Source organism: Marmota monax, unplaced genomic scaffold, assembly GCF_021218885.2.
Source record: "Marmota monax isolate L192 unplaced genomic scaffold, Marmota_monax_Labrador192_F-V1.1 WCK01_AAM20220418_F8-fsc00017, whole genome shotgun sequence".
In the NCBI taxonomy this organism is placed as follows: domain Eukaryota; kingdom Metazoa; phylum Chordata; class Mammalia; order Rodentia; family Sciuridae; genus Marmota; species Marmota monax.
In genome coordinates this window covers 14,797,873-14,813,725 of record NW_026695241.1, presented here as the reverse complement: position 1 = coordinate 14,813,725, position 15,853 = coordinate 14,797,873, and the positions used below count along the sequence as shown (strand labels likewise).

Here is a 15,853-nt window from a genome sequence, read left to right as displayed (position 1 = left end):
AAAAATATTCTGCACATAAAATGTTCAAGGAAAGCTGCAGACCAGCAGTTTCCAACAAGATAGAAATATAACAGGTACAAAAAGTAAGGAAAGGATCGGGAGAGGGAGGAAGGGAGGGAAAGAGGACATACTAGGGATTGAAATGGAACAAACTATGTTATATGCATTTTTGAGTATGTCAAATGAACCCTACTGATATATATAAATACAATGTACTAATAAATATTTTTTAAAAATTTAAGAAGGGTCACAGGGGAAAATATCACTTTCCTACTTAAGAAAGTTCCTTAACAGAAGTCAGTTATATAATCACTTTGAATTTAAGCCAATTCTTCCTGTTTAGAAAGGATATTCCCTGTTCTTTTGAAAATGTTAACTATTTCACTATTTTTGGAAAAGCTTTCCTAGTCTAATAGCTTGTGACAATCTGCCACTGAGTTCTCTATCAAAACTATAAAATGTTAACAGCAATTGCCATGATGTAAACTTCAATTAAATTTTCTGTGTCATTAACAAAAAAAAAAAAAAAAAAAAAAAAAAAGATCTGAAAGATGAGAGGAATAAGTTATGTTGAGTAAGAAGAAAAGAGCCCCAATAAGACACTGAGAAGAAACCTCTATGGTCAGAACACAGGTTTCTTATAATAATTTATAATAACATGTTTAAATTTTCAAATAGCCACCAAATGAATGGATATAAAATCTACAACTTCAAAGCCAATGAAGTACATAAATAAATATTCAAAATACTTCAATCCAACAGAAAACAGTAGGGGTAAAATAAACAGAGAAGATATTTTCAAATGTATCAATAATCATAATTCATATAAAATGGCAATCCAGCCAATGAAGACATAAATTAGCTAATTAAGCTTTCTGCTTTTTCAATCCAGTTAATAAGTGTTTATAAGACAAAACTAAAACTATAGAGAAAGGATAAAAATATAGAGAAAAAAAAATCACATAACATGAGAACAGTAACCTTAAAAAATGGTAATACCAAGAGGCTCACCAGACAAGTTTTTTTTTTTAATTAAAGATGTAAATTAAATTATAAGAAAACATAGGTTCTAAATACATAAAGCAACACTGAAAATCACAGAGAGAAACTGACAATCATTATAATGGGAGGCTTCCAACTGAAATATTATAAAAGAACACATAAAAATTTAAAAAGAACAAATAAAAATTAAAATGAAATTTAAAAAGAACGCATAAGAACAACACAATTTACAAACTTGACCATGCAAAATTTATATTTAAGTATGTGTGTGTCATATATTAACACCAGAAATTCTGCACCCAAAAAAAAACAGAACATCTATTCGTTTCTTTATAAAAGAAAAAGCCATTTAACTAGATCAAAATGAATAATTTTAATTAAAGTCTAAAAATAAACATAAACAAACTTTAAAATTCAAAAATGTACTCCTAAATAAGTCTTGATAAGGGAAATCATAATAGAAATTATAAAAGAAAAACTTGGGGAAAAAACTATAATAGTTCAAGACCTGCAGTAATTTAGTGATAAATTTACAATATTAATTTTAAAAAAAGAAAAAAAAAATTTTTTTTAACTGTTCTATCACTGAGCTATACCCCCTGCTCTGTGTCAGCGTTTTTTTTTTTTTTCCTAGTTGGTGATAGCCCTTTATTTATTTATATGCAGTGCTGAGAATCAAACCCAGTGCCTAACACATGCCAGGCAAATGCGCTACCGCTGAGGCACAGCCCAAACCCCAATAGTTGAGTTTCTAATATGCATCTAAAAAGCAAAAAATAACTCTAAAGAAAAAAATAGAAGGAAAGTAATAAAGTTAGTAATGTCAGCAGACACTGATGACTAAATAAATAAAGTTGGTCAAAAAGTAAATTAATAAAATGAATCATATTTCCAACAAGATAAATGAAAAGGAAAAAGTAATAACTAAATAATACTAAAGGACGAGGATTGCTTTATAAAATACATTTTAAAACAGACAAAAATAGGTAACTTAAAAATCATGAGTTAATTACCAAGTTAATAAAAAAGACTATATAAACTAATAAACATTACACATTACAATCATTGAAGACTTTTGGTATCAAAAAAATAAAACGAGAGTTTTAAAAGCAACATTAAAGAGACAATCTTTCTCTTAATGAACAAGGAAACAAAAAAAGAATCTATCCAGCTCAATTTAAAAGATTAATGTGACCTTACTTCTAAAACCAAAAAAAGGCAGTGCAAAGAAAATTACACATTGATCTCAATCACAAACATAAATATAAAATTATTAGAGAAAATACTAGCAAATTAATTCAACAATGTAAAAAAAATCACTATATTATAACCACATAAACTTCTCAGGAATGCAAGGAAAGCTCACATCTAAAAAACATAGTCAATCAGGTCAATCAAATTTAAATACCAAAAGAAAACTAAGGCAGCAAAAGTATTTGATAAATTTCACAATTAATCATAATTTTAAAAGAAAGTAAGCAACAGAAAGCTCCTTTGCCACAAAACCAAGGGTAAATATCATAAAAGGAGGTTAACACTTCAGAAATACATAAATATAAAAATAAGTCAAGAATTCTTGCTATGTTTCTATTCAACATTGTACTTTAGGTTTTAACCATGTGATAAGACTAAATTTTAAAAAACAAAAGAAAATAATAAAGAGTATAAATTGTCTTAAGTTGCAAATGATTATTGAAACAACATACATAAAAATGCTAATAAATTAGGAGAACTAACAAGAACACTAAGCAAGATTGTTGGATATAAGAAAAATATAAAACCAGCTGCATTGCTGTATACTATAGTCAATCAGAGATGCGACCAAAGAAAGCATCCAGCTTCTGGTAGGAAGAAAATCATAAAGCACTTCGTAATAATTCTACTAAAAGGTATATAAGACCTTTCTATAGAAAATTATAAAACATTATCATAAAACACAAAAGACCTTCTGTGTTCAAATTAATCCACATATTTAATACAATTACAATCAAAATGCCAGTAGGATTTTTCATGGAGCATGAAAAGAAGTTTTATCATTTACCAAAAGATAATAAAAGCTATAATAATTAAGACAGAATGATATCAGTACAAGGACAGAAAACCAGATCAATAGTGAGGTATGTAGAAATCAGACAGATATAATAGGAAACTAGATATATAATACAAGTGGCATTTAAATCAGAGCTGGAAAAAACAATTATTCAAAAATGATACTGAAGCAACTGATTGCCATAAAAAAAATTAGATTTTTTTCCTCTCTCCATTAAAAAAAAGAATCCTGGGGAGAAATTCAAATAACCCAATATTTTTAAGTGAAACAAAAGTTACAAACAGGCGGGTCTGGGGTTATAACTCAGCGGTACAGTGCTTGCCTTGCACATGTGAGGCACTGGATTTGATCCTTAGCGCCACATAAAAATAAATACAATAAATAAAGATAGTGTGTCCATCTTTAAAAAAAAAAAGTTACTAACGGGAAACCTATACAAGCACAAATGCACATGTTGTCAACAAATATAGGAAAAGCTGCTCAAGTTCACTAACAGAAATAGATGAAAACAAATGTAAAAATGAATTAACATTTTATACCTGTCTGCCTAGCAAAATTTTTAAAAAATAACCAGTACTGCTAGTAGAAATGTGAGAAAAGGGTCACCCTCAATCACTGCTGAAAGAAACATGACATGTTAGAAACTTCTGGAAATATAATCAGATGACAAATGTTAGAAAAAACCTATCCATGGTAATAAAAGATTAAGTGGGTGTATCATCTAGTTGGGAAAGTACTAGGGAAAGGAAAAAGCAAGATGCAGAAATGCTATAGAATGTAATCCCATTTTATTAAAATAATAGCATGCCAAAAGAATCCATATAAAGTGAAGTTTTACAGTCTATATGCTTGTCAACAATAATTGAAAGCACAAAGAAAGATATAAAGGAATACATTCCAAGCTTTAACACTGATTCCTTTTTTTTTTTTTTTTTTAAGGCATGAAGCAATTTGTCTGGTAATAAGAGAAGAAAGTGGGGGTGGGAGAGAAATGACCCATGTAAATAAACAAATGAATGAATGAATAAAGCTGTATTATTATAAGAGAATGTGATTTCATAAGATCACACTTATACTTTTGTATATTTAAATTATACAAGGAAATAACTTTATACCAAATATTAAACTAAAATGCTGAAAGAACTATGTGAAGAAAAAAACTAAACTATCCAAATAATGAATTAATATGGTGAGTACTTTATGTATTTGACAAATCTTTAGCAAGGTCTATGTTCAAGTGCTCAAAATAAGCATTAAGACGGGGGCTGGAGTTGTGGCTCAGTGATGGAGCACTTGCCTAGTACGTGTGAGGTACAAAACACATCACAAAACACATCAACAAGTGGTAACATCATTAAACTGAGTCAAAATCCTCATTGTATATATCAACAGAAACTGGTCATGGGGTAAGGAAGCCATCTTTGCAAAAGGAGATAGTCAATGGTATTAGGGTTTCTTTAACAAAAAAAAAAGTGGCTAAATGTTAAGTATCAGATTTATACTATACAAATAAATTCACACCTTGAAGAATAGAGAAGAAGTTTTAGAATTTTCCATTGCTACAAATTTTCGATACAAAATAGTAAGTACTGCATGTGCGGCCACTGTTTTCCTATTGTGATACTCAGTGCTTTCGGTCCCTCAGTAGTCTGGGTGAGGACTTTGTCTCACACAGTTTGTCTGTGTTCTTCTTTGCCAACTGCACCTCATGGGGATTACCAAGTCCTGACAAAGGACTGAAGTCTAGAACCCACTTCCCAAGGATCAGAAGCATCCTAAGCTTGTGTTTTATTTTTAAACTATTTGCATATTCATAGCTTAGGAAGGCTACTGGACTGATCAATGTGAAAATGATTTGATGAGCGTTCATATAAGATATCTAATAACATCATGGGGAAAGGGAAAGATTACATATAAAATAAACATATGCAGAAATGTAGGAGATAACTATTTTAAAAAAATGACATTAGGCTATGGAAACAAGAGGAAAGGGGTAAAGTGAATGGCCAGCAAAAGCTTTGTGATTCAGCAGTGGAAAGATAAATCACAGTATGGTTTAGAACCCATCAGTCTTAGAAAAGCTTCCATCTAAAATAAGGGAGTCTCAAAAAGAAGTCCAGGAATGGGGTTAATACAGGAGGTTAGAGTATTTTCCTCAATAGGTTCTCCTTTTCCACAAGTCTCAGGGGAGATGATAAAGCTATTAATACATTAGAAAAATATCCTTGGCTCTGTGGAAGTTCCTCCCTCAATGAGGTCAAACTAAATACATCAATGAACAGTACCCAACACTTTTTGTTTAAGTCAGCTTTTTCTCTTCTTTGACTAAAGCACATGAAAAGAACAATTAAAGAGGAGGAAAAGTTTACTTGGGGGTTACAGTTTCAGAATTTTCAGTCCATAGACAGCAGCTCCAATCATAGGGACTCAAAGTGAGGCAGAACATCACGGAGGTGGTACATCGAGAGTGTGGTACAGGGAAACAGCTCAGGGCATCACACCAGGAAGCAGAGAAAGAGACTACACTTGCCAGAAACAAAACATATACCCCAAAGGCACACTCCCCATGACATGCCTCCTCTATCCATACTCCACCTGCCATAAGTTATCACTCAGTTAATCCCATGGGGGGAGTTCATTCACTGATTGGGTTAAGGCTCTCATAACCCAATCATTTCTCCTCTGAACCTGCTTGTGCTGTCTCATACATGAGCTTTTGGGGGACACCTCACATCCAAACCATAACACCTTTCTCATGTCCATATTACCCTGTATCTCTGCAGACACAGTAACATTTCTGGGCAAGGATGAATAGCTACTTCTTCATTAGATTTTTTAAAAATAGGTACACATGACAAAAAAAATCCAAAAAAATACAATATAAAATTATTTTAACTTTTCTTTTCTTCATATAGCCTTATTTTATTGATAAGTCTCCCATATTCTAGTTTCCCACTAGAAAACAGACTGAATGCTACTGATCAGAGCTCCAACCTTGAACATTTTAATAATTCCTTAATTTCTACCAGCTTCCACCAAGGTTCCATATCCTTGCCTGCCCCACAGATTTCTCCACCATGTACCTTCAAATTTTAGGGCACCTAAATTACCCTAAGTCATATGCAAGCAGAATATTCTTCACAGATACAATGAGAAACTAATAATTTAATATGCTATGAAATACTCTGAAAAACATATAAATTTACTCCCAGCATTTACCTCATGTTTTTTATTTTCAGCAATTCAACTGAAGATGGAAAAATAACATTCAATTAACTTGAAACTAGTAAAACCAAATAAACACTGAACAGAAATTCTCAAGATGCCTAGCCTAAAGAAAAAGTTTATCTAGAATTTTGAACCTACAAAAACATTTTTTTGGCTTGTGCTCAACAGTCTGAATCTCTCTTTCCCAATGCTACTATGCCCTATGCCTACCCTCACTTTGCTAAGTTACGTTACTATAAAGAATCTGATCAAAAGGAGCTTATAATACCAAAATGTATACTATAGTTGAACAAACACTTTATGGCTTATATTATTGTTCAACAAGGAAAGTCTGGTGGTTTTAAGTTTAACAACATTTAAATTTGGGAAAAGTGAAAAGTACTAGAACGATAACTGAAAATTTAAAAATAGATAAAAATATTATTGTATAATCTCCATAAAATGCTCATCTTTCCTTAAAAAGAGAGACAGAGAGAGAGAAGGGGGGCAAGCTTCTACTGAGATATCAAAACATGGTAATAATTCAAAATATGATTCAGTACTGATTTTATTTATTTCCTTTTTTCTACTGTTTTTGATGTTGACTTACTCCTCTTTCTCTAGGACTTTGAGATATAATGTTAGGTCATTTATTCGTTGACTTTATTTTTTAATGAATGAGCTCAATGCAATGAACTTTCCTCTTAGTACTGCCTTCATAGTGTCCCAGAGATTTTGATATGTTGTATCGGAATTCTCACTTACCTCTAAGTATTTTTTGTATTTTACCCATGATTTCTTCTGCTATCAATTCATCATTCAATAGTATATTATTACAGGTGAAAGAGTAGCTTGTATTTTTTATTTGATCATTGATTTCTAATTAATGAAACTAACTAATAAAATTCCTAATTTCATTCCATTATGATCTGATAGAATACAGGGTATTATCTCCATTTTTGTATTTACTAAGAGATGCTTTGTGGTATAAGATATGGTCTATTTTAGAGAAGGATCCGTGTGCTGCCAAGAAGAAAGTGTATTCACTTGTTGATGGATGAAATAATCTATATATGTCTATTAAGTCTAAATTATTGACTGTATTATTTAGTTCTATAGTTTCTGTTTGAAAGATCTATCCAGTAGTGAGAGGGGTGTGTTAAAAGTCACCCAGTATTATTGTGTTGTCATCTATTTGATTCTTGAAATTGAAAAAGGGTTTGTTTGATGCACATAGATGCTTGCTCCATTGCTTGGGGCATAAATATTTATAATTATTATGACTTGCCGATATATAATTCCCTTAAGCAGCATGAAATGTCCTTCTTTGTCCATTCTGGTTAACTTTGCCTTGAAGTCCACCTTATCTGAGGATGGAAACCCTGCTTGTTTACCCGATCTATGTGAGTAACATGTTTTTTCCCATCCTTTCAACTTCAGTCTCTGGATGTCTTTGCCTATGAAGTGAGTCTCTTCAAGACAGCATATTTTTGTGTCTTGTTTTTTTTTTTTTTAAATAAATTTTTCTTAGTTGTTGATAGACCTTTATTTATTTTTTAAAATTTTTTTAATATTTATTTTTTAGGAGTAGTTGAACACAATACCTTTATTTTTCTTTATTTTTATGTGGTGCTGAGGATCGAACCCAGAGCCTCGCACGTGCTAGACCAGCGCTCTACCATTGAGCCACAACCCCAGACCTAATTTATTTATTTATAGGCAGTGCTGAGAATCAGACCCAGTGCTTCACGCATGCCAGGCAAGTGCACTACCACTAAGTGACATCCACAGCCCCAAGGGTCTTGTTTTTTAATTCAATCTGCCAGTCTATGTCTTTTGATTGATGAGTTTACGCTGTTAACATTCAAGGTTATTATTGAACTGTGATGTGTATTCCTGGTTATTTTGGTTTATTTCTGGTTTTTAATTTGACTTAGTTTCTCCTTTGATTGATTATGCCTTTAGTGTAGTTCCTCCCTTTTCTGGTTTTCACCTTTTTTTTCATTTTATTCTCATGGAATGTTTTGTTGAGAATGTTCTAGAGTGCAGGCTTTCTAGTTATAAATTCTTTTAACTTTTGTCATGGAAGGTTTTTATTTCATCTTCAAATTTGAAGCTTAATTTTGCTGGATATAAAATTTTTGGTTGGCATCCATTTTCTTTCAGAGCTTTTAATATATTACTCCCCAGAACCTCCTAGCTTTGAGGGTTTGGGTTGAGAAATCAGCTGAGAACCAAAATTGGTTTCCTTGTATATGTAATTTGATTTTTTTTCTCTCATGGCCATGAGCTGCATTCATACTGTTAAAGTCACATGAATGCCAGATTTTCTTAACTTTTTTTTTTTTAATATTTATTTTTTAGTTCTCGGCGGACACAACATCTTTGTTTGTATGTGGTGCTGAGGATCGAACCGGGGCCGCGCACATGCCAGGTGAGCGTGCTACCGCTGAGCCACATCCCCAGCCCCAGATTTTCTTAACTTAATAAGGACCTTCACTGGCTTCCAGACCAAGGCACATCATAATGAGAATGACTAACATACAGAATAAGGATAGAATCTTCTAGCAGCTCAAAGGAGGCAGCAGACTGCACAGTGCAGATGACATTCTTTTTCCAACCAGGACAAAAGAAACAGAGAGTGAACAATTCCATAAAAACTCCAAACAAGAAAAGGAAAACAGCCCCCTGCTTTACCTCCCAACCAGTTTCCAATGATTAACACTAGGTTTTGTACCGAGTGGTAAGAAATAAAGCAAACAGAATCTAAGGACTTCATTTGATCACTGAAAGGCAGCAGGCTGTAGCCCAAACAAGAGACTGCTTTCCTACAATATGACATTATACCTAGAAATCTCTCATCATGGGATTTTTAATGAATTCTCCCATATTCTAACAATTATTAAGTATCACAATTTTCACTAACATTGATATATACATTTTGAGGAGGCTAAAGAACATAGTGACTAAAAATCCAGTCCAATATACTCAACTGTAGATTCAATTTTCCACCACATGAAGAAACAAAATACATCAATGACTATTATCATATAAGAATTTCCATAAGTATTTTTTAATATAAAAAAGAAAGCAAAGCATTTTCTCTCCTTAAGCATGACCTTTCCAAAATATTCTAAACCATTTAGCTTGGGAGCAGGAAAATGCCTAAATTAATCTTTTCCAGCTTCTACTGCACTGTTTATAATCCAAAACTACCTTTTAAAAATGTATAGGTCACTGCTTATATTAAAGTGACAAAATATGAAATTTAACAGTTCTTATCAACAGTGATCCTCTATTGTATTGTCAGAGATGGAATTCCAAATCACAGCTCAAGCTTTTAGTCAAATTGACAATTACAATGCAAATACTGAGGCTTTGGTTTCTTAAGAATAGGGGTGGGAAGCAATCTTCCTCTCCCTCTTTCTTTGTAATTTTGTGCATTCTGCAAAGAGAGGAAAATAAGTATGGAAAATTTCTCTAATTTTCTCTTGCAAAAAAAGAACAATTGTCTCTTCAGTACTATTCTTATGCTTACCAAATGCAATTTGCTTTGAGAACAAATGTATAAAAATCAAGGTTTAAAAAAAGGGGTGTGGGGGGCTACCCACATGCTGTATCTAATTATTCAACAAAGTATCCTCTTGTAAGTAATTACCAAGTAACAAGTGTATGTCCCCTTTTGTGAAATGGAGAAAAATGGAATTTTAGAAATCAAATCCAGGTTTTTGTTTCAGCTTACATTATAATTTAAGGGTTGCAGTTTTATTTTGAATTTTGCATTGGCAGTTTCTCCTAATGTTTAAAAAAATTGTCAATTTATAAAGGTTAATGATCTGCAAGCACATATAAGTGTATTTTTAGAACTTTAAGGAAAAAAATTACATAAAAGAAAATTTTTCCATTTGCTTTTAACCTTTTGGCTTTCTTTTTGTTTATGGCTTTTATATTATACTTTATGTATAAACCTAAGAAACATTTAAAGGAAATTTCAACAAATTAATTTTCTAAAATAACAGTAATGAAATATAACTAATGTAATAAAATAAGAACCCATGAGACTACACTAATATAAACAGATACATAGGAAGTTCTTCCTTATAGTAGGATTCCATAAATGTAGATGGAATTATGGACTTTTCAAAATCACCACTTGCCACCATTCACAGAAATAATAGTTTCAGGAAAAGGATCAATACTATCAAGTCTCAGATAGTCTCTTCATAAAAAAAAATAATAATAATAGTAACCTTCCAGTGAAGAAACCTGCAGGCAACACCGTAACCAAGGGTTCAGTTTTCAACGGTTATGGAACCCATCAACCTCACATGGCTTCTTACGTGATACTCTGAAAAGGACACCAGTTATCTGGATTTCCTGCCAAAAGTCCATATCCTGAATGTAGTCTTGAAGAAATATCAATAAGCCCAAAATGAAAGATATCCTCCAAAATAGCTAAGACCCTGCAAAGTCAGCACGAATAAAAACTGAAAATCTATCCTAGATTAAAGAAGATTAAAGAGAATAAATAAGTTTGTGTGAACCTGAATTTTCATCCTGGATGGAAAAAGAACAATACTAGCAAAATTTGCATGAGACCTATAGATTAAAACACAGTATTATACTGATGTTAACTTTGATTTTTATCATTGTACCATAATTAGAGAAGAAAACGTAACAAATTACTTAAATGTAAAAATACTTAATTATCTATGACTTTCTCAAAAATGTTTTAGAAAAATATTATATACATATATAGATAAAGAAAAATGATAAATCTGGTAACTATGAATACCAAGGGAATTCAAGTAAAGATTACACAGAAATTCCTTGTTCTAATTTTTAACTTTATCATAAACCTGAAATTTCAAAACAAAAACAGCTAAAGAATAACATTCTCCATTTCAAATTGGTTTGAAGATAAACAAATTCAGAGTTAGGTCCTTCCATACAAGGACATATCATCAATTCTGTAGGCCCTGTGGGCTATCCATTCTCTATCACAACTACTCTGGCACTGTGTCACAAAAGCACTCATAGATATAAGTGAATAAAAGTGGCTGTACTCCAATAAAACTTCATTTATAAAAACAGACAGTAGGAAGCCAGATTTGGCCCCTGGACCATAGTTTGATGGCCCCTTTGTCTAGTCCATGGCATGTGTTAAATAGTAATTCCACTCTCAGTCAACATTCCTTAAGCACATGCCACGAGGTTAAGTGCTTGACTTGCATTAACTCAATTATCCTTGCACCAAACTGATCAGGCATATAGTTATTATTTCCATTTTCCACAAAGGAAACTAAGATCTACAGAAGTTTAAAAAAAAAAATGCCTGAGGTCACACAGATAGCAAATATGAAACAAGTTAGGGCTGATTCTACACACTAAACTATTTATAACCAATATGCTATACTTTTTCTCATAGAAATATGATTATACTGTCATTTTCAGCAACTAAAGAATTAAATCCATTTTAACATTATCTAAATAACTACCTAAATTCAAGATTTACATTCCAAGAAAGCACTTCTCACAAACCTCCTGTAACTGCAAGGACATGATTCCCAACTGATCTTGACGTCTTTCCACCAGCTCTCTTTCGGTGCGCATCTCTCTTTGTATTTCTTGAAGCCGTCGTTCCACCCGATCGGAAACCTCAATAAAAATAAGGAGAAACAGTGACATTATAGTACTGGTAAGACACCAAATTGAGGAGATATTTTATGTCAGATACCTACTACAAAAGCATTTTTTAATTTTAACTTATATGTAGAATCCTTTCTAATGATCATATTGTAAATAAATAAATAAATAAATAACTGAAAGATACCCCCAAAATCAGTCATTATTCTTCAATTAATCCACACTTGGATCCCAGTAACAAACTACAATAATTCAATTGCTCAGTTAAGAATAATACACTAGAAAAGAGTGCCCTCTGGTGATTTAAGGGAAAATATCAATTCTGCCAACAATTGCATTTAGTAACCAATTAATGATGGAACTGTTCTGTCCATTCAGTTCTTTTTCACTTTTTTTAATCCATGTGCATGACCTGCTTAGGAAGGTATTAATGTTTATGTGCACCAAATAATTAAAAGGACTTTTCATCAGCTTGTCAATGTTTTCAACTGTGATTTGCTCAAAAGATAAAAAGCCAAAGTCAAATTAAAAAGTGTTTAATTGGAACTCTAAAATAAACATGAAAGAATTTTTCTCTTACAAGCTTTTCCTCAATAAAAGTTGTTCAAATTCAACCACATTTCACATGTATTCTTATATAGCCCCTAAATGAAATTTACACTATTTTGCCAATGCATGTTTGTGCAGGAGGATACAGTGAATAACAGACATTCTGTATTCATTTAAAAGCAGCAATAAATATGGCCCAATTATTTAAAAATTAAAGAAAAAAAAACTTTTGCCACCAAGTCTGTGTTTGACAAAGTCATGAAAAACTTTAATGGGACAATAGAAATTTTTGACACTGGATTATATCATGGTTGCACAGTTCAGAAAATTAAATTTAAAAAAATCACTAAATTGCACATCTAAAGCAAATTACGTTTATGGTAAATTATATCAACTTGTTTTTTTAAATATAGGTAAAGTTAAGTTTAATTGATCAATAAATGCTGAGGAAAAGTATATCAAAAAATTAGCACCTTACTAAAAACTGTAAATACACTCTTTAGCAATAAGACATTCATTTGTCAGTAAAGTAGAAGGGGAAAACAGTGGAAGGAAGGAAAGGTGGCACAACAGACTGAAATGGAACATACCAAATTCCATGCATGTATGATTGTGTCAACACGAACCTAACTAGTATGTATAACTATAATGCTCTAATAAAAGAAATTAAATATAAATAAATTCCATGAGGTGAATGGCTTCTATCTCTAAAAAGGCAGTGTTTATCATCAAAATTAAAGTCATTCAGGTAACCACATACTAAAATGAAAATACAAAATCATGCAAACATTAGAAATTTCACCACAGCAAGCACATGCTATACACGGTTACTCTACATGGAGAATTCTTTTTGTTTCTTTAGTAACAATTCAAATAAAACATAATAAAATGTTTTTAAGTACATACATATTATGAAATAATTACCACAGTCAAGCTAATAAACATACCCATCATTTCTCTTAGTTACCATTTGTGTGTGTGCTGTGGCGAGAATACTTAAGATCTACTCCTAGCAAATTTCAGGCTTACAAAACAGTCTTATTTACTATAGTCACTATGCTGCACATTAAACCTCTAGAACTTATTCATCCTGAAAAGCTGAAACTTCATACCTTATGACTTTCATCTCCCCATTTCCCCCTACTCCACCAGTGCAACTACCATTCTACTCTCTGTTCTATGAAGGAGAAATTTTAGATTTCACATATAAGTGAGATCATACAATAAAATAATGTCCTCCAGGTTCATCCACGTTTGTTACTAATAGGTTTGTTTCAACAGACAGGATTTCCTTCTTCAAAGCTAAACAATGTGTGTATGTGTATATGTGTGTGTGTGTGTGTGTGTGTGTGTATGGGCGCGCGCGCACGGGCGTGTTGCTATTTCTTTATCTGTTCATCAGTAAACCAGGTTGTTTCCATGTTTCCTGATTTTGGATACTGTTAATAATGCTGCAATGATCACAGAAGTGAAATTATTTTATCATCATTCTATTTTTAATTGTGTTAAACAGTTTCTGGCATGGGTCCCAAAGACCTCTACTTCCGGATATTCATGAACTTGCGTAATTCCCTCTCCTGAGTGCAGCTGGCCCAAGGAACTTGCTTCTAATTCTGAAAATAGCACAAAAATGTTTGAATGACACTTGATGATTAGATTACAAAAAACTGGCTTCCAACTTGCTTTTTCTCTCTCACTGGTCCTCTTCTAGCTTGCTTGTTCTGATAAAGCATACTGCCATATTATGAGAAGCCAAGATTAAAAAAAAAAAAAAAGCCCCTAACAGGTCATGAGGAACTGCTGAACAACTAGAAAAAGAACAAATAAATTCATGTCAGCAGAAAGAGGGAAATAATAAAGATCAGAGAAGAAATAAATGAAATAGAGACAAGAAAAACATAGAAAGGATCAATTAAACTGGAAGTTGGTTTTTTAAAGATAAACCAAATTGACAAAATATTAGCAGACTAAATTTTTTTAAAAAATGAATATTTATATAAATAAAATTAGAAATAAAAGAGGAGACATTATAAGTGATACCACAGAAATACAACAGATCATAAAAGACTACTATGAATACCAACAAATTGGCTAACCTTGGAGAAATGGATAAATTCCCAGAAAATACAACATGTGAGGCACTGAGTTCAAACCTCATCACCACATAAAAGAGAAAATAAATTAAATAAAGGTATTGTGTTCATCTACAACTAAAAATATTTTTTTAAAAAAAGAATGCATCATGAAGAAATAGAACAGACCAATAGTGAAAAGGACATTGATTCAGCTATAAAAATTTTTCCAACAAAGAAAAGCCCAGAATCTGAAGCCTTCACTTGTGAATTCTACCAAACATTTAAAAAAGAATGAATTCCAATTCTTCTCAAGCTCTTCCAAAAAACTGAAGATGAAAATCAATAAATGTGATATATCAAACTAACAAAATGAAGAATAAAAATCATATCATCATCTTGATAGATGCAGAAAAAGCATCTCATATAATCTGACATGCTTTCATGATAAAAATCTTGAACAAATTACAAAAATTTTGAACAAATTTCAAAGCAATAGAGGTCTTATTTGGTAAACCTACTGATAAGATTTTATTCAATGGTGAAAAACAGAAGGTTTTCCCTGTAAGATTAGGATGCCCACTCTCGACACTTACATTTGATATAGTTCTAGAAGTCCTAGCCAGATCAATTAGACAAGAAAAGAAATAAAAGATATTCATATCAGAAAAGAAGCTTAACTATCCCTATTTGCAGATGTCATAATTTTATGTATAAAAAAACCCTAATGTCTCCACCAAAAAAAATGTTTGAATTAATAAACAAATTTGATAATGCCACAAGAATCAAAATTCGACACAAAAATCAGTAATATTTCTATAAATAACTTCTCTCAAAAAGGAATCAAGAAAATAACCCCATCTAGTGTAGCATCAAAATAAAATATGTAGGATTAAATTTAACCTAGAGGGCAAAAGATCTATATACTTAAGACAATAAGACGTTAAAGGAAAAAAACTTGAAATCATATATAAACATAAAGTTATCTCATGCTCACAGATTACACAAATTAAACCATTAATCTACCCATACTATCCAAAGTGATCTACAAATTTAATGCAGTCTCTATGAAAATTCCAGTAGCATGTTCCACAGTTATAAAATAATTCTAAAATTCATACAAAACCAAAAAAGACCTCAAATACACAAAGCAATCTTGGTAAAAAGAACAAAGCTGGTGGAATCACATTTACTTCAAAATATACTATAAAGCTATAGGATTCAAAACATCATGGTACTAGAATATAAAAATAGATAATGCGGGAAAAGGCTAGGGAAGAATAGAGGAAATTTGGACTAGACAGAGAGGAGTGAAGGAAGGAGAGGG

At 31.9% G+C, this 15,853-nt stretch overlaps 1 protein-coding gene across 4 annotated transcripts in view; it reads right to left on the bottom strand.

Annotated features, from left to right (window-relative positions):
• Cep128 (centrosomal protein 128) overlaps positions 1 to 15,853 on the bottom strand; it is a 410,851-nt gene that overhangs the window by 331,145 nt on the left and 63,853 nt on the right. For all 4 annotated transcript variants that reach the window (XM_046440733.2, XM_046440735.2, XM_058577821.1 and 1 more), the window contains exon 10: positions 11,801 to 11,917. In XM_046440733.2, the coding sequence (XP_046296689.1) occupies positions 11,801 to 11,917 (117 nt within the window). The remainder of the gene's footprint in view (positions 1 to 11,800; positions 11,918 to 15,853) is intronic.